At 38.8% G+C, this 20,629-nt stretch overlaps 1 protein-coding gene across 6 annotated transcripts in view; it reads right to left on the reverse strand.

Moving 5' to 3' along the window:
* Positions 1-1,571: 1,571 nt before the first annotated feature.
* The window catches only part of c4h4orf33 (chromosome 4 C4orf33 homolog), a 50,972-nt gene continuing 31,914 nt past the window's right edge, over positions 1,572-20,629 (reverse strand). For 4 of the 6 annotated variants that reach the window (XM_063046670.1, XM_063046668.1, XM_063046669.1 and 1 more), the window contains exons 4-7: positions 18,146-18,197; positions 9,276-9,475; positions 7,145-7,249; positions 1,572-2,001 (exon numbers count right to left, since the gene is read on the reverse strand). In XM_063046670.1, the coding sequence (XP_062902740.1) occupies position 2,001; positions 7,145-7,249; positions 9,276-9,475; positions 18,146-18,197 (358 nt within the window). In that variant the 3' untranslated portion in view covers positions 1,572-2,000. Of the gene's footprint in view, positions 2,002-2,781; positions 2,874-7,141; positions 7,250-8,703; positions 8,840-9,275; positions 9,476-18,145; positions 18,198-20,629 lie in introns of those variants that run through there. The other 2 variants (XR_010017741.1, XR_010017742.1) reach the window with 2 other exon arrangements.

Genomic DNA, 20,629 nt, shown 5'->3' on the forward strand with positions numbered 1-20,629 from the left:
TATCGGCTTGAAGCGTCGACTGTACTCTTTTCCATAGATGCTGCCTGGCCTGCAGAGTTCCTCCAGCATTTTGTGTCTACGTGCTTTTAATGTCGTGCACACTCTGTAATTTTTCAGTATAAAAGGAAAATTAATCAATCAGGATTCATGTTGCACGCTCACCTGAGTTCATCTTTAGTAGTCATATCTCATTCTAAAACTTCATTATGCATATGCAGCATATGTAGAAAACTTTACTATTTTTATCAAAGTATATCTGTAGGCAACAGTTTGTCAGTCAACAAATTGTGCTCTATATTCATGTTCACAGCAAAGTTAGTTCACTCAGAAAATAGTCTGTTTAAACCGTGAAGGAAACAATACAACAAAAACTATAGCAACTTTTCTCAATAAAAGCTAAAAATATTCTACATGAGAATGGAATGAATGGAAGAGAGCAAGATACACATTCCATACAGATTCAGTCTAGGCCTTAACAATGCAGCCAGTAGCTTTCATTGACAGGAAATACCCAAACTTCACCCCTGTTCCTGGGACAAATACCTTTATATGCAGCCTTCTTTTTTCAATCCATCATAATTTAATATTATATTTTCTTTTTGGTTTACAAAATTAATTATATTTACTTTTTTGTATCTTTTAATTTTTTTCATCATTTTCCATATATATATTGCAAACATCCCCTTTTGAATTCAATTTTAGCCTTTCTTACACTTGGGTTAGAAAATGGTCCTGAAACGCACTATAAAGCCTCCATTCTCTTCCCCCTGCTTCATCTTGACAGTTCACTGCAGCTAGTTGAAAACTCCCAGGATTATTATCATCCTATTCTTCTTATTATCTTTTTTACTTGTCATTGATTCATTCTGTTTTTCACTCATTTGGTGGAACCTGAGCATTCTCTGCAATTTTATGCTTCTTAACTGAGGATAAAAGTGTGAAAAGAAAATCTCAAATTAATCTGGTGACCACAGTGGTGAGAAGCAAGTGATTCTCTTCCTTACAGTTCTGCAATGCTACCATCAAGATCTGGAACTCGAATCCTAAGGAGCCCCTTCTAATCATCAGCTCCTGTCAACACTCTGTACCTAAACTTGCCTGTGCAATATTGCAAACCCATGTAATGGGTAATTTTGCGAGGATCTTTTCTTCTGTGGAACCTGCTGGGAAAGTGGGTTGGAGACTGGTAAAAGTCTATAATTTATTTACTTGCAAACAACAGGAATTCTGCAGATGCTGGAAATTCAAGCAACACACATCAAAGTTGCTGGTGAACGCAGCAGGCCAAGCAGCATCTATAGGAAGAGGCGCAGTCGACGTTTCAGGCCGAGACCCTTCGTTCCTGACGAGGGGTCTCGGCCTGAAACGTCGACTGCGCCTCTTCCTATAGATGCTGCTTGGCCTGCTGCGTTCACCAGCAAATTTATTTACTTGCTGTATTTTGTACTGTTCATTATTAGATATTAAATGTTGTGTTGCAATTTTTTGGTTTATTTGATTTGTTTGAAAATCTCAATTTCAAACTTTAAATGACACTATTTATTGGCTTCATGTGTTACATACATTCTTTTTTAAGTCCATGATACTGGGAAATTGCTACAATAATGTATACATTTTGCACAGAAGTCCGTTAAAATGTCACTTTTATGTTATTAAGGATTTTATTTTTAATAATCTCTCTCACATTCAAAGCCAATTTGCAGTAAACATGTTAGCAATTCATCTGTCTTATCACAATGCAAGATGATATTGAAGTGATTCATTATTCTGTGGTCCTTCTTTATTAACAATTTCTATTAAATGCTATATTGAATTTGTCAACCGAAACAATTAATTTTCTGTACAATAATACTCCAAATATGAGTGTGTCTTAATATTCAGAATTTTACATTTACAAATGTAAGTGCTAGTGGATATATTGCAATATCAAAATAATGTACTTTCTGATCATTTGAATTAAGACAAGAAAATTCTGGAAGAATCCAATGATTCAGGCAACATCTGAGGAGAGAGAAAAATAGATTAACACTTCAGATGGATGTCCTTTCACATGAATAGGAAGATCTTAGCACCAACAACATTACGTGAGTACAAAACCAGACTAGGGAAAAGCAAGGCAAAAGGAGAATAGAAATTGCTGAGGGTCGGGGGGGGGGGGGCATGCCAAAGTTATTTAGCCTCATGAGAAAGTAGAGGCACTGGTGAGCTTTCTTGGCCATGGCATCACCAGGCTAGGCTACTGGTGGTGTTCTTTCCTAGGAACTTGAATCTCTCAACTCAATGTGCAGCCGCCAACAAAGGTTGCCACAAGTGATTAAAAAGGAGACATTGCAAATTCATTGGAAGTAACATTAGAACAAATTTGGAAACAAAAGGCAAAACAGAGGAATATAAGTGCATAATTTAAGATAGGATTTAAAGAATATGATTTACACTTTAAGACCTGGTTTATAAAAAAGGTTCTATTGTTCAAACACAAGAAATTCTACAGATGTTGGAAATCTTGAGTCCTGACGAAGAGCCTCAGCCTGAAATATCGACTCTTTATTCCTCTGTATAGATGCTGTATGGTCTGCTATGTTCCTCCAGCATTTGTTGTTTTATTATTCAAACCTTTATTGACCCACATTGGAATGGTACTGAAGGTTCAGTTTAGGGTTGGTGTGAAATATTTACTTATTAGAGCAATTCAGCCCACTGCATCCATGTGGGCCACCAGTACAGTAATCTCCATTAGTCTCGTTTCTCCTCTCCTTACTTCCCCATAAATGTGCAACTTACTTTTCCTGGCAAAATGTCTTTTTCATTCTTTTTGCCACCCCACCGTGTAGCAGCTCACAGAAGCCAATTTTCCAAGCACATTCCTTTGGAATCTGGGAAGAAACCATGACATTGATGTATTTCTTACAAGGTATACATCAAAGAATCTGAGTTGGAAGAAAAAAATCCCAAACCTGCACCCAATTAATGCAAAACCGAATTTCAGCCAATTATTATACACCACTACCAACTTACACTTCCATAACAGCTCAAATTAAAAAATTCCATCATGATTTGACTGAGGTTTTCAGATTCTAGTTTGTGAGAACTTCAACTGCTTACAATAAATCACACACTTCTCAAATGAAAGGAAGAGAAATCATGGCTGGTGGAAGTATGAAGTATGATGATAAGTTTAAAAAAAGCAAACTGCTGGAGAAACTCAGTTGGTCAGGTAGCGTCTGTGGAGGTAGAGGGATAGTTGAGACATCAGGTCAAACCCCTACTATCTTGATGCAAGGTCTTGAAATGAAACACCATCCATCCCCCTACTTCCATACAGCTGCCTGACTCATTGAATTCCTCCAGATGTTTGTCTTTTGTAGTGTCCCGTGTTTTCAGGGTGCCAAGTGCTTCTGCAAAAAAAAAAGGATCCTTTTGCAGATGTTTTCTTAACTATTTTCACTCCACTTCATTTTTGGTAAACTTATGGCAAGTATTTTTGCACTGGTCATGTCCTTCACTAGCAGGATCATTTCCCAATGGTTAGTGGTGACATGACAACTGCAAACTCCACAGACAGTTGCTGTTGGGAACTGCAGAGTTAAAATTTCATCTCAATTCCAGATGAAAACCACCTTAACAATTTTTATTATGTATTTTCCTCAAGCTTCTTTACTTTTGAGGGAGTCTTGTGACTGGGACTTCATGCATGACTGTAGAGTCAATTTTTTCAGTTATTTATTCTCTTCCTCCACTGCATAGCACATTCTTGATAGGTACAATCCTATTATAAAAGACTTGCAGCCATACAATTTTAAATATTCACAATTAAATACGTAAGAAGTTCAGAGAACCATAAGCCAGCAGAATGTGGATAAAATGACTTGGAATGTTTAACTATACCTGTAAGCCATCAGTCATCAGCTAGAGCTGTACTTGGACCACTTCCCACACTGTTCAATTGTCAGGTTCTAATAATGTGGTATGGGAGATAAATTAGCTTTATTTGTCACATGTACATCAAAGCATACAGTGAAACGCATTGTTTGCATCAAATCAAATTAGCAAGGATTCTGCTGGATAGCTTGCAAGTGTTGCTATGCTTCCGGCGCCAACTAACCCTAAACATACATCTTTGGAATGTGGGAGGAAACTGGAGCACTCAGAGAAAACCCACACAGTCACAGGAAGAATGTACAAACTCCTTACAGACAACAGTGGGAACTGAATCTTGATCAGTGATCTAGGCCGCTGTAAAGCGATGTATAACTGCTATGCCACAGTGCCACCCTACTACAGGTTTTTTCCACATGCTGTTCATCATTTAATTAAAGTCCTGTCGTATAGATTGCAGTGGTTGGTGACTCCCACAGAGTTTATCCTGTTTACTAGAAAAATTGCTGATTGCACCATTTTGAGGACACTTCCAGTGGTAGATAACTTAACACTTCTCAACAGGATCTATGAGACAGAGGGCAGCTCACTGGATGGAGCCTGGGGTTTATGACAACCTGTGCTAGCAGCTGTACATTTGGTTGTGAGTTAAAGGTTCCAAGGAGTGAATACCACCGACATCCTGTCTTCATTCAATCACATTGATGCTACGGCCAAGTGCGTCCCAGTGCTTCTACTTCTTCCGAGGCTAAAGATATTTGGTATGTCCCTTTTGACCCTCACCAATTTCTATTGATCCACCATGGCTTGGTGAAGCAACTGCTTTGCCTGTGACAGCAAGGAAGTGCAGAAAGTTGTGGATACAGCTCAGCACATCATGGAAGCCAACCTCTTCTGAATGGGCTCTGATTAAATTTATTTCTACCTCAGTAAAGCAGATAGCATAATCAAAGAACTCACACACCTCAGATATTCTCTCTTCTCCATGCTTCCATTGTATAGAAAATACGAAGCCTGAAAGCACTTAAAATCAGGCTGAAGAACAGCTGCTATCTGCAATTATAAGGGTTCCTTAGTGCAATAAGATGGGCTCTTGACTTCACAATCTACCTCCTTATGACATTAATGTCTATCTGTACTGCACTTTCTCTGCAACTGCAACACTTTATTTTGTATTCTGTGACTGTTTTTCCTTGTACTATCTCAATGCACTTATAATGATTTGATCTGTACGGACAGTATGCAAGCAGGTCTTTCACTGAACGTCGGTGCATATGACACCATAAACCAATTTTCCATTCTGTTATGTTTTCAGAGTTATGCTTGGAAGCAGAATATAATGTACATTCACTTTAATATAGCTGTTCAGAACTGTCAACCACAAATAAAGCAATACACATCAAAGTTGCTGGTGAACGCAGCAGGCCAGGCAGCATCTCTAGGAAGAGGTACAGTCGACGTTTCGGGCCGAGACTCTTTGTCAGGACTAACTGAAGGAAGAGCCAGTAAGAGATTTGAAAGTGGGAGGGGGAGGGGGAGATCCAAAATGATAGGAGAAGGCAGGAGGGGGAGGGATGGAACCAAGAGCTGGACAGGTGATTGGCAAAAGGGATATGAGAGGATCATGGGACAGGAGGCCCAATCAACTGTCCAGCTCTTGGCTCCATCCCTCCCCCTCCTGCCTTCTCCTATCATTTTGGATCTCCCCCTCCCCCTCCCATTTTCAAATCTCTTACTGGCTCTTCCTTCAGTTAGTCCTGACGAAGAGTCTCGGCCCGAAACGTCGACAGTACCTCTTCCTAGAGATGCTGCCTGGCCTGCTGCGTTCACCAGCAACTTTGATGTGTGTTGCTTGAATTTCCAGCATCTGCAGAATTCCTCGTGTTTGCGAACCACAAATAAAGCTAATTTCTTGAAGATATCAGAAACAATAATTCTCTTTGGAAGTACAGAACCATGTGGATTAACTGCTTTGCCCATTCCATTAAATCCTCTACCAGTACTTCCCGTTAGATGGCAGCATGCTCGGTTGCAGTGGCCTCTCTCACCCAGACAAAGCTGTAATTGTTCGTCCTTTATGCCTTTTTATGATTGCAAGACATTGCTGGATATTAAGAACATGAAGTACTGCAGTTCTACCCCACCAGGGTGTTGCTCATTAGCAGAGGAGCTGGATTTTTTGCTGGCTATGTTGCGCCTGCTGCAGGAAGGCATTGGAGGCAGTGCACAGTCTAAATAACAGTGCAGATGATTATCTTGAACGTTTTTCTGGTGATTGCAAGACTCTTTTGGATATTGGTAATGCAGATACTGTAAGCCCAGTTTACTGGTACATTGGTGAGACTGACTGTGGCTGAACTGGTTGTTGTGCAGACCAGACCCTCATGCTGCAGGGTGGCCTGTTGCTAAGGCCAAGGGGAAGAGACGCTGGAGGCGGTGTGAGTTAGGGTATGACCCCTCCCACTGGTGCTGCCCTCCAGTATTCACTCAGTGGAAGACAAACAGGATAGCGCTCGTCTGTGGCTGCACTAACACATACTGATCAGACTGCTGCAGGCTTGCTCTTGCCAACAACATCTCACGAACCATTAATTTACAGGACATGACACTCAGGGACTTGGGCTATATTGTTATTTTTTGTGACTGTAAGTTGACAGCTATCGTAATTATCTGTGTTATATGTGCCTCATGCTGTGTTGGTACTATGCTTTGTATCTTGGCCCAGCCCAGGATGAAATCTGTTCATTTGGTTGTATTCATGGGTTTCGATGTATAGTTGAATGGCAACTTGAAATTGAACTTGAGAATACGAAACAATCCCACAATGCTCTTCTATGCTTTGTGTTAACTGTCAGGACTAATTTATGAAACAGACATGTTTCCCTGAAGATAATTCATTCATTTCACATGCTGATATGTTTTTTCATTCTTGTGCTTAGATGTGGAATCTAAAATTGTTTAAAGTGTGCTGTAAAAATTGTGTATTAACCTAGTCAAGAACAAGATATTAACCTACTTCCATCTCGGATTTGATATTTTACAAGATCAATATAAATTAACTTTATAGAGTTCCTAACTGTAAAACTGAAGTACAAGAAGTTTGTACAAGTTCAGATCAGTTGTAATACAATCCTAGACCAAATATATTGTCAATTTTTAAATAGCACACTTGAAATCTCAATGAAAAAATGTTCAGCTGAAGAAAGAAACGAGTCTCAGACAGGTACAGTATACCATAAGACAATAACAACAATCGAAGTAAGCTAACCATGAAGTCCCATCAGCATGCTTCCATAGATCAGACCTAGGCTGCTTCCATTCACCTCCCATAACTGAGCTCAAGCTGAAATCCTCAAAGTATTCCAAGCGATGACTGAAACAGAAAACCACATCAATATTAAAGACATATTACATAAAAATGTCAATTAACTTAATATGGTTAAAAATGCAATTAAGCACATGGGGGGGACTGAAATTAAGTATTTACGAAGTTTTGTAAAGAGAGAATGCATGGGAGTGGTCCATTGCATTTCGCAAAGTTACAACAATTTTCCAGACTTTTTGACAAGATCTCAGCATATTTACAAGTAAAAGTGTTTATCAAATGAAAATAATTAAAGGGGTTTAAGCATCCCAATTTAAGATTATAATTCCCAGTTGTAAATTAAATGGAACAGAAAGAATTGTGGAGGTAGATTTGGTTCCAATTGGCATTTGGGCTTCCTGCCAGCCATTGTAAATTTTCACCAGAGATAAGGATGGGACTTTTACATTTAGCCTTACATGAAATAATACAAATAAGAGAGACATGAGTGGCCGCATAGCCATAAATACTACCTGTTCTTCTCTGCCCATCATTATACTCCATAGAAATATTCCTGCTTAACATGTGTCAGTGCACTACAATTCAGAAGAAGAGCTCACAATACTGTCTTTGTAATGAAAAATGATCGCCCAGTAAATAGAACCACTTTCAGTGTTATCACCATATCCTCGGAATTTAACACTTTAGTAGCAAGTTAGGCTCATAGATTTTTTTCATTACAAACACGATTAACAAAATGAGAAATGGGTTTAGCTTCCCAACTAGTAAGATTATTAGTATAATGTTCTGTATTGGTGACTTAAAGGTTTGTTTATTTCAGGAATTGCAAGCAAATTTATTCCATTAATATTACTTTCTAAATTACCATTCCAAAGTCAAAAGGCAATATATAAACCTAGTAAATAATTTAATACCTTAACCCTAAACTTGTTTTTTTGTGTATGCAATTCATATTAGCAAATTTTAAAACTAACTCCACAATCAGTTTCAATATTCAAAATTTCAAAGATTTTAAGTTATTTCAAGGCTTTATTATATTTGTAGTATAATATTGAATAAAATTTTAAAATATATATAAATATGCACCATTAAGCTACGCAACAAACAAAATGCAGAAGATAAATCTGGAACTTACTATGATATTTTATCAAGTAATAACTTGAAATTCAAGTATCTCTTTTACAGGTGATATAGTTTATTTGGTCCTTTTGTTAAAAATTCTTGTTAAATGTTCACCATAACTATTTTACTGTGATACTTATTTTTTTTAACAAGGCTTTTATTCAATTGTCTTTCCCTATTAATCTAAGTTTAAGATATTTTCAGAAACTTCTGAAGATGTCCCCATACCATTCATTTTTCCCAATTTGGTTGACAAGTGCAACTACTCCAACTGTTACTTTATAACAAGCTATTAACAGGGATTTGAAAGCAAAAGAAGTCTTTCTCAAAGTCATCTTTAATCTTGCCCCAAGCAGTTAGCACCAAAGGTACAGACTCACAAAATATCAGGGAGGAGTGGAAAATAATCAGATAGTACTCCACAGCATCCCATCTGTTTGAGGATCAGCACCATCAACATTTACTTGCATGGACTTCACAGGCAGGGTTTACACAACCTTGCACAGAAGTTCTTTGCTTTAAAAAGATCACAGAAAAAAGCTGTAATATATACAGAGAGATACAAATGTAAAAGGCAAAGCATAGTTTTATATGATATTGAAATGATTTTGCCTGAGGAAATGTAAATGAAAAGTACAATTAATTGAGAAGGATGAAAACATGACATTTTGTGTGAAGCTAATGAAGTGTGTTTAAAAACACTATTACAGTACATAGCAGGGCCAATTATCCACTAGCTTGGGTTGTACATTATTTATTAAATAACAGGATCACATCTCAACATATTAAAGGGAAAAACTGCATTAAAATGCGTTATAATACATTTGATCACTGTAAAGGTCAAATGTGTGTTCCATGGCAACTTGTGCATTCTCAGTATTAGGTCTGTAATTTTATTATGTACTTAGATAGTAATGATAGAAAACAATAAACAGCAAACACTTATACTCACAAGTTAGGCTGTTGTCCCTCGTTTACCTGCTCCTTAGGTATGGGATACAGAGCCTCATAAACTCTTTTATCACCAGAGCCATGAATCGCATAGGCATTAAACTTGTTAACTCCATCAGGAAAAAAACTCCAAGGAATAAGTGCTTTGCCTTCCCAATTTTGATCATGAATTGTAGAGACATATTTTAAATCCAGTTCTTTCTAATGTGAAGAGAAAACAGTTAACAACTTCATACATTTGAATTTTAGCCTAATTTTTGAAAGCTGACACAACTGTATTCTGAACAATTGAATCTTCCAAACACAATCATGTAAACAAGAAAATTTAAAGTCTAGATAAATAATAATAGCTACATTGCTACATTGAGCTCTCAGAACACTTATCAGTTGTGCTAATTCCAGCATACAAACCACTTGCCAAATGAGTCAAACCAGTTCTAAAGGTGGTAAAAACCTGGTCTGAGGGAGTAATTTCAGCATTGCAGGACTGCTTTGAAAACACAACGTAGAGAATGTTCAGGGAGGCTGCTACCTATGGCAACCACGTTAACATCCAGGAATATGCGGATTCTATGAGCAGCTACATAGAGAAGTGTACTGAGGATGTTACCATCGGAAAACACATTTTTGTGAAGGCAAATCAAAAGCCATGCTTACTGCAGAGGTCTGTGCACAGTTGAGGGATCATGATGCTGCCTTTATATCAAGGGGATGTGACAGCTCTTAGGGGAGCAAGAACTGTGCTTTCCTGCTCTATCAGGAAGGCAAAACAGGAGCATTCTCAGAGGATGTACAACCATTTCTGCGATACCAGAGACACGGGGCACATGTGACAGGGAATTCAGAGGATTACAGACTATAAGTCTACCCTGCCAATTAGTGACCAGGACACCTTACTCGCTGACAGGCTAAATGTCTTTTATGCCTGGTTTGATTAAAACATTAGAACATTAGAAGGTCTTTGACACGAACAGGCCATTCAGCCCAACAAAGCTCACCAAATTACCATTCACATAGTATGCTAAAATAACTATCAAGTTTAGATTGGAAAGTCTCTAAGGTCCTACTCTCAACTACACAACTAGGTAGTTTGTTCCACAATCCATTGTGTAAAGAAATGCTTCCTGATGTGAGTCTGAAATCTCCCTTGAACCAGTCTCCACCTATGACCACATGTCCTTAATGATGGATTAATTCTGAAGTAACAGCTGGCATCCATTTTACACACACCCTTGATGATTTTGAATACTTCTACCATGTCTCCTCTCATTCTAGGTCTACATAAGCTAAAATGATTTAATTCTTTCAATTTTTCTTCATACCTCACACCCTGCAGACCTGTAATGAGTCTCATCACCCTTCTCTGGACTCTCTCCAGTGCTTTCACACCCCTCACATCATATGGAGACCAAAATTGTACACGGTTGCAAGGTGTGGCCTCAGAAGCACATTACACAACTTAAGGAGAACATCTCTTGACTTGGACTCCACTGAGCGCATTATATACTGTAGCCCAACATTCTATTAGCCTTCCTAATCACTTCCATGCATTGTCTAGATGTTGATAGTGATGCGTCTACCAGGACACCCAAATCCTTCTCTACAGTACAGCTTCTAACTCTAGACCCACCCCCATTGCATATTTATATCTAATATTTCTACTTCCTATATGTAATACTTTACATTTATTTACATTAAATTTCATCTGCCATTTATCTGCCTACATCTGGATTCTGTTTAAATCTAACTGTATTGATTTTGCTGCCTGAATGTTATCAGCCCGTCCCCTTAATTTTGTGTCATTAGCAAAACTTCACTCATTTATTTGTTATGTGGTTATCCAAATTATTAATGTAAATTAAAAACAGCAGCTGCCCCAAAACTGATCCCTGTGGAATCCTACTTTCATATCTTCTTGGTGTAAAAATTATCCTCTCACCATAAACTCGTTGTTTTCTGTTTTTGAGCCAATTCTGCACCCATTCACACACCTTATCCTGAATCCCTACCTCTCGTAGCTTGATTATTAACCACTCATGGGGTACCTTATGAAAAGCCTTCTGGAAGTCCAAGTAAAAGATATCAACCGTTCTATTGTTATCATAAATTTTAGTTGCCTCTTCATAGAACTCCAACATATACGTAAACATAATTTCCTCTTTTGAAGCCATGCTGGCTTTCTGCTAACATGCTTGCTCTTATCAGTTGCTTTTCCATTTCATTCTTTATTATTGCTTCCATTATCTTGCCTGTGATACACTTTAAGCTTAATGGTCTATAGTTACCAGGGTCAGTGCGGTCACCCTTCATATATACTGAGAAACATTAGCCCATTTGCAGTCCATATTGATTTTACCAGTCTTCAATGACTTTTGAAAAATACATGTTAGGGGTTTGAATATATAATCACAGTTCTCTCTAAGTACTCTTGGATATATTTTGGCTGGCCCTGGAGATTTATTAACTTTCAGCCTTTTCAGCTAAAGCACAACCAAAGTATTTTTTAAGCTCTCTAGGTCACTTAAAACAACCTTAACCTTCTCTATATCTTCGCGGTGAATAGCAAAATAGGAGTTACGAGTATCCACTATGTCCATCCCTGCATATTATTTCTAAGACACTTAACTTCCTCCTTGACTTTTGTTTTACTACTAAAGTATTCCAAAAATCTCTTAGGGTCAATTTTAGCATTATCAGCAATATCCTTCTCAACCTGCCTTTTGGCAATCTGAATTTCCCTCTTGACTATAGCTGTCATATTTTCATATGCCCTAAGGAGGGAAAAAAAGGATCAGCCATGATTGAATGGCAGAGCAGATTCGATGGGCCAAATGGCCCAATTCTGCTCCTATATCTTCTGGTCTTATGGTCTAAGGTTAACATCATTAAAATTTTTTCTATATTCCTTATATAGCTGTCTTTTCCCCAATAATCTTTATGTATTTTTTATGTACGTATACGTATTTTTAAGAATTTCTTTATTGTCCATATAGTTGATCTATTGTTTTTACTGCATTTCCGAACCTTGGGTATGAACATTACCTGCACTCATGTATTACCTCTTTAAATCGACCCCATTGTTCCTCAACTGACTCAACATCAAGTATTTCCTCCCAGCTTACCTTCTGAATGAAGTCTTTGCCTCATCTGCACAAACTTTGCCTTTCAGAATTCAACCTAATGGCTTTGATTTTTACTGAAGTACTTGTTCAAAAAACTTTGAGACTAACAATGGTACAATCACTTGTTCCTAAGTGCTCAACAACTTCCATACACATAGTTCTATCCTAATTGTTATAGAATATCAGATCATGACAGGCCTCCCTTTTTGTTGGTGCATTAACATACTGGGTCAAAAAACAATCATTCAATAACTCAATGAATTTACGTTCCTGTAATCTATTAGTAACTGGATTCTCCCACTCGATAGTTGGGAAATTAAAGTCACCCCCAACTATAACATCACCCATAGAACTTGCTTTTTTTAATATTCTGATAGAGTTGTTCATTTGAATCACTATCAGCATTACATCCAATGTTATTCATTTGTTTTTACAGCTCTCATTTCTCACCCAGATATCTTCACTAAGACTCAATTCATTTCCTATCATAAACAGCCTCATGTTTAAGTTATGTGTATGGCTACTCCTCCACCCTTACGATCTTGCTTATCTTTCTTAAGTATGTCCTTTAATACTGCCAAATGGTCTCGGCCTGAAATGTCGACTGTACTTTTTTCCATAAATGGCCTGCTGAGTTCCTCCAGCATTTTGTGTGTGTTTGTTTAATACCATATTCATCTCCATCCTTTGAGATCAGCCAGGTTTCAGTTATTGCTATCAGATCATACTTATATGTACTTATATACAATTCCAGCTAGTTTATTTTATTCTTAATACTTGGAGTTATACAGGCCATCCTTAGTGTATTACTGATGTTTCCATTTTTGAAGCCTATAATCGGTTTATGTCCTAATATATTATTCTCCACTAAGGTGTTTAAACAGTTGTTGAGCCTGGCTTGTTCAAAGTTCGCTACCCCACCAATTCCCTCAGCTAACCGAAGCATACACCTTTTCAGTACAAGAGTTATCCTCCAGTTCAAATGCAACCTGGTGGTACAGCTTCTATCTGCCCCAAAAGGTGCCCCGATGTCCCGTAAACCTATGTCGCTTTAATCTATACCATGATCTGAGACATGGATTATATCTTCTAATCTCCTCCATTTTACCTGGACTGGCACATGACACAGGCAGAACATCCGAGAAGACCACCTTGACAGTTCTGTTCCTAAGCTTCCCACTTAACTCTTTAAATTTGTCTTGCAGAACTCACAGCGAGCCTTTACCTATGTCATTCATTCCGATGTGAACAATGACTGCTGGATCCACCCCAGCTCTAGCCAGGAGCTTATCTACTCGTACAGGGAGTAGATAAGCTTGTGCTTGTGCTCTTGGTAGGCAACAGACCATACAAGACTCCATGTCAGTTCACACCAGATTCTCACCCCACAGCCCCATAACTGAATCCCTTACTATCACTACTTCCTTCATATGGAATTTAGGTTTAGGATTGAAGAAGGTCCAGTGGGGCTCGTCTGTCCTACCTACCACCACATGGTCATCATTGAGCATCGCTAGATGTTCAAAACAGTTGGACAATTCCAACTCTGGGGTTGAGGCCCCTGTACAGCATGCACCTCTTGCCCTGAGCTTCCTTCCCACGGTCCCCCATCTGTCTCTTTTTGGTCTGGAGCCTCAACCAGTGGCTCTCTTAGGATGCACGCTATCTCCTTGACGGACATCTGGAGCACATCTGCCAATTCTCTGCAATATTGCAGGTCATCTACCTCCTCCTCAAGTTCTGCCACCTTGTTCCCGAGGTGCTGGATTAGCTGATATTTCTCGCATATGAACTCACTAGGGGAGCAAGTTTCTGTGAATCTGACCATTAAGGCGAGTGATATTGTAGAGGCTGCATTATTATACTTTTAGGGGGAAAGAACTACTGAAGTACTGAAGATTAATTGGTTTTATTTATTTAAATTCTTAAAGATAAACTACTATTCATACTACTATTCCTACTTTGCTCCCTATGTACCAGATAGCACCTAATGCCTAACACGTGTTTGGACTTTCCTCAGACTTTCTAGATTTGTAGTCCTTGATCGATTCGCTTTCCCTGTCAGTACACTCTACCACGAAGCGACTCCTGGCTCCCCCTTGTTAAGCCTATAACAATTTCACCACCATCTAATTATTAGCTTGTTTTTTCATCAAAAACACACTAAGTGTCTCTTTTAACCTAGTGCTAGCGAACTGCTTATGCAAAGGCAAGAAAACCAGTCGCCCAAAACAAGGGACAGGCCAGAAAAAAATTCCTTTGTAGCCCCTGTAAGATGAACAAACACAAGTTATACAAGCATCTGCGTCCAGAATTTAAAACGGAACAAAAGAACGCTATAGACCAAATCTTTCTCTCACACTCTGCCAAACAGCGCACATTGTAGGGCTGGAGTCTGCTGCACCAGCACCAGAACAACCTGGAAGTGCACAGAACAAAGTGCTGTTGAGGAAGGCATCTCTCCTGCCAGGGGAGCAGACACTCTATCTGGCTGAAGCTGAGGTGAGGAAGACCCGGGCTAGAATCAACCTACACAAAGTTGTGGGGCCAATATACCAGGTCAGGTTCTGAAAGACTGTGCAGTCCTGTTGACTGGGAAACTGACAGATATATTCAACATATCTCTGGAGCAATCCATTGTCCAACCAGTTTCAAGGCAGCAATCATCATTCCAGTGCCAAAGAAGGTGACAGTTACCTGTCACAGGACTATCATCCTGTGGCATTAAGATCAACCAATATGAAATGATTTGAGCGGTTGGTCATGGAGCCCATGAAAGTCTTTCTCCCAGCTGCATTGGACCTTTCCAGTTTGCTCGAATCAATCCACTGATGAAGCCATAGCCTTTGCCCTCCACTCTGTCCTGTCCCACCTGGAAAATGAGGTCTCATATGCTTGGCTGCTGTGTATAGACTTCACTTTGGTGTTTAGCACCATCATGCCTCAGAAACTGGTGGGGAAACTCTCCTCGCTGGGTCTCAACACGTCTCTATGTAACTGGATCCTGGATTTCTTAATGGAAAAGCAACAGTCATTCCGTGTGGGCAACAACGTCTCTAGTCATATTACGCCGAGCACTGGGACAGCCCCGGGCTGTGTGCTCGGTCCACTGCTGTTCACACTGCTAACACATGACTGTGTCACAGGATTCAGCTCAAACCGTGTCATCAAGTTTGCGGATGACACAAGGACAACGATGTTGCGTCGGAGTACAGAGAGAAAGTGGAGTAGCTGGTGGACTGGTGTGAGAACAACAACCTAAGTCGGAAGTCACACTAAGTCAACCTAAGTGTGGAGAAGACCAAGAAAACTATTGTGGACTTTAGGAAAGTGCAGATGAACTATCACCCTTTGCACATATATGGCTCCTCTGTAGGGAGGGTTACTATAAAAGCACCAAGTTCCTGGAGTTCGCATCATAGATGACCTCAACTGGTCCCTCAATGTAATCTCCCTGAATAAAGAAGCCCAGCAGCACCTCCACTTCCTAAGGAGATAAAGGCAAGTGAGGCCCCCCCCCAATCTTGACTGTTTTACAGGACCACCATTGAGAGCATTCTGACAAGCTGCATCTTCACTTGGCATGGGAGGAGCAGAGCATCAGACTGGAAGTGCCTACAAAGGACTGTGAGAGTGGCTGAGAGGATCATAGGGGTCTCCCTACCATCCATCGGGGACGTTTATCAGAGACCTGTGTACACAGGGCCCTTTATACTATTAAGGATCCTAGCCATCCAGCCAGCATCCTTTTTGACTTGCTACCATCAGGCAGGAGACCCCAATGCATTTAGACAGGAATGGTCAGAATGGAAAACAGTTTCTTCCCTAAGGCCATTGGGCTTCTGAACACCCTGCTGCATAGCATTCATTGTGTCACCGGTCAATTTGTTCTGTACCCTACAATATTTAATCTATGCACTTTACTTTGTTTATTTATCTGTAATTCATTTGTAGATTTTATTCAAACTTTCCTAAGTTATTGTGTGTTATGTGTGTGTTATGTATATAGTACTACTATGCTTTACACCCTGGTCCGGAGAAACATTCTCTTGTTTGACAGTGTGTTTTTATATATATATATATATACATACACACACACACACACATATATATATATATACACACACTGCTATATCTATCTATATCTATATATATAGTTAAATGACAATAAACTTGACTTGACATGAAGGACCAACAGTTGTGAACAGGATATAACATAAGAAAATGCATCCATTTCAAATAAGTTTATTTGAATTTCTACTAAAAAAAGATGTTCAAAGCCTCACTTTTATGTGATGCTATTGACAATTAGGTGCAGAACTATTTTAGTTATTCTAGTACAAAGAACATGTGAATTTCTAGCAATGTGTCTTTTAAAAGCAAAAGTTTCACATTAATATTGTTCAGTAAAATATTAGGAGTGTTATTTTTACAATATAGGCATAGAGAAAAAGGAAATAAACAAAGTCTATGTAAAGAAAAACAAAGTAAATGACAAAATTAATGAATAAATGACAGAAGTAATGAATATACGGGAAGAGGAATGGTCTGAGACAAAATGAGACAATTATAGGAAAAGTAGAGATGGAACTACAGAAGGTGAAAAATAGAAGAATCACGAAACTGTTGAATTCAGTATTATACTACACAACTACAAATTCCATAACTGAAGGACGGGGTTCTATTTCTCACTTCCTCATTGAACACTGAAACAGGGTGCAAACTTTGGTAAACAACCTATAGCGGAAGTCAGGCAGTAAATTAAAACAACTGGCCACTACAAACTTGGAACAGACTTCTGCATGAACAGATGTGATCTATAGTGCTCACCTAATTTACAATTTGAATCCCAATCACAGAGATCACATTTGAGCAATGACTACGTTATACTAAATAGAAACATGTACAAGTTATTCATTGCTTTTTAAGGAAGCAGAATTTGGGACTGCGGGCTGTAAGAAGAAAGCAAGTGAAGGGGCATGTGCTGCATTTCCTGTGATGGTATGGGAAGGTGGTGTGGTGTCTGTGACAGAGATGTGGTCACAAAGAAACCTGTCACTTTGGATGGTAGATAGAGATAGCAAAGCTGTGTTAGATGGTAGGATATTGTTGCAGGTGTCAGAAATGACAGAAGCAGACCAGTGAATATGGAGACTGGTACAGCATTCTCATTTCTACTGCCCAACTGCAAAGGAAATGAAAACAGGAAGAGCAAAAGTACAGGATACTGAATGGACATACAGTAGTTGAAATACCTGTCAAATATAAGCCAAGGGAATCCTCAGTTTTAAGAGAAAAAAAAATCCGTTTGGAAGTTAGCATGATAAGAAATTCAAAATGGTCATCAAGCTTAAACATTAATTCCATGACTTTCTCCACAAAATATTGTATTTTTATTTCAGAATTTTACATCTCTTTTGGGGAAGGCATGGCCTATACAAAAGAGATGGGTTAAACCTGAACTTGAGAGGGACAACGCCCCTGCAAGCAGTTTTACTAGAGCTGCTGGGGACAGTTTCAACTTTGTTGGCAGAAGAATTGGAACCAGAGTGTTAAGTCAGATGATGTGTCAATTAGTACTTATACTTTACCTTTGAATGCTCCACTGAAAACTTACCAAAATCATGTTGGAAATTTAGGACACCAGAAGCATTATGGAGTAAAATAAATTAAATTTGTGATTTGTTTTGCTAAGATCTACTTTGAATAGTCAAAATCATTGTTGTATTATTTTCATGTAATTGCTTACCTTCCATGCTTTTCTCTTGCCAGCAAGTAATAGTACTAAGTGTTGTCCATGTCTAGCAATATCAAAAAAGGGTAAACATTTAAGACTGAAATTAAGTTAGCCGAGGAAAGAAATATGAATTACACTGTATAGCTTAAAAGAAAAATAAGTTACTTTTGAATTCTCGATCAATCAAATTAAGAGGGAAAAAAATTTGTTAGAGAAAAAGATCCAGACAGATTTCTTACATGTATAGCTGCCTAGATTGACATTAATGAAGGTAAGTGAACAGTAGAAGGTAGAAAAATACCATGTGCAGAGGAGATAGCTTAAACAATCATGACAAGGCACACCAGTGATCATGGGTGTAGACACATAGTTTGGAAACTGATTGATGTCCTTAGACCATAGCAGTGCAAAGTGCAAAAAAACAATTACCTAAGTCTGAGAATAGAACTATATCTAGCGAGTTGGGGATGGGGAATGTCAGATGAGCATCGGCTGCTGGCGGTCAGTTACGGGATTGTGGAGCAGCTTGCAATTAGATCAAATGAGGATTCCTGGCTTGGGAAGCTGTGAAAGGGATCATACTATTTTTTTTCCATTTATTCACTTTTGGCATCACGGTCAAAACAGGGATTTATTGCCTTTGAGAATGAGATGCTGAGCTGCTTTTTGAATTGATGCATTCTTCTGGTGAAGAGACTCTGGAGTATTGATGGGTAGGATATTTCAGGATTTAAACCTTGTGAGGACAAAGAAATGGCAATATATTTCCAAGTTGGAATGCACGAGCTTTGGAGGTGTTCCCATGTGCCAGCTGACCTTCTCCTTCTTCGTGGCACAGGTTGGAAGATGCCAGCAAAAGGGTATCAACCAGTACATTCTGTAAATGATACTGTAACCTACGTGGAGAAAATGAGTACTACGGTCAGCGTATGGAGGGCCAATCATGAGGGCTGTTTTGTCTTGCACTATGCTGAGCATCTTGAAGCTGCATTCATCCAGGAAAGTGGAGGATATTCCATTACACTCCTGAACCTGTACCATGTAGATAGTGGAAAGGAGGTGAGTCACTTGCAGTGGAATACCCAGTCTCTGACCTGTTCTTGTAGCTACCATCATGAGAACAAACCTCCCCACCTTCGAGGACATTTCAAAAGGTGGTGCCTCACTACCAGCCCTCACCATCCGGGACATGCCCTCTTCTCACTTCTAGCATCAGGGAACTTAAAAATGCACACTCAATGTTTTAGAAGTAGCTTCTTCTCCTCCATCATCAGACTATCTGAACACTCAATGAACCCATGTCCTTCCTTTTTTGCACCTTTAATTGATTTTATGTTTTAAAATTGTAACTTAAAAGTAATTTTTTATGTCTTGCATTGAACTATTGACACAAAACAGCAAAGTTCATGACATACTGGATGTCAGTGATAATAAACTTGACTCTGATTCTGATTCTGTAAACCACACAGGCAACTCAAACATAAATCAAAATATTGTAAATGGTACACAGACAGTTATGTGGTACACATGAGGAACCCAGAATAACAAAACTTTAAATTTCACATTTTTGTTCATGTTTATTTTTCACAGAAAATGTAATCTCAACATGCAAAAGTGTGGCATGATAAAAGTACGACATAATCTCTGAGTCTAATTTCCTGGGATCGCCGAACAAGAATAAGAGAGTTAGGCATACTGTATAAACATTCTTTAGTTGAAGTAAGTGGAATATTTAAGAAAGAACAGAAAAGCAATAGGAGCAAGAGTAAGTTATTTGACCCCTCAAGCTCTGTTATTCGCTAAAATCATAGCTAGTCTGAATTTGGCCCCTCTCCCATAGGTGTCATAGATGCGAACAAAGACTATGGAAGGGTAGCTTGCATGGCAGGATAAAGTGTTGAGTGTTATCTCTTTTGCCATGTGTTCTTACTCTGTTTTTTTTATTACTGCTCATCTGCTGAAGATAGAATCACATTCTAATTACAGAATTTCTCCTAACAATTCAGGCCATTTAATTTTGCCAGCTGATTCAGATTTCGGTCATTTTTCCCAAGGTTCCTTTTAAACAGAGTTTTGCGATGTGCCGTCTATTAGTACATCAAATGTGTAACTGGCCATTTAAACTACACTGCAGTGGAATCTTCAACATTAGGAAAAGCTGATTCTTCTGTGAGTGAGCAGCAAACAGTTATTTTGTAGTCCGTTGTGGTTAAGTATCACACTGGAGACACCAATGAGCACAGTACTGCTGCTGATAGCAGTTTACCCAGCAGGACAATAATACTATAGAAATGGAAAATATTGCACCAAAAAGACCAGATGTGAATGATCAGCATTAATGCTCCTGGAAACATGAATAAAATTCCTTAATGCCCCATCAATATAATTTTCACCTAGGCGATGTCATTTTTTTCCCCAGTGCAACACAGGTAAATTTCTAGGCTTGCATAGATTATAATACGGAGATTCTAAACAATCCACAGCATTCAAGTATGA

Source organism: Mobula hypostoma, chromosome 4 (assembly GCF_963921235.1).
Source record: "Mobula hypostoma chromosome 4, sMobHyp1.1, whole genome shotgun sequence".
NCBI lineage: Eukaryota > Metazoa > Chordata > Chondrichthyes > Myliobatiformes > Myliobatidae > Mobula > Mobula hypostoma.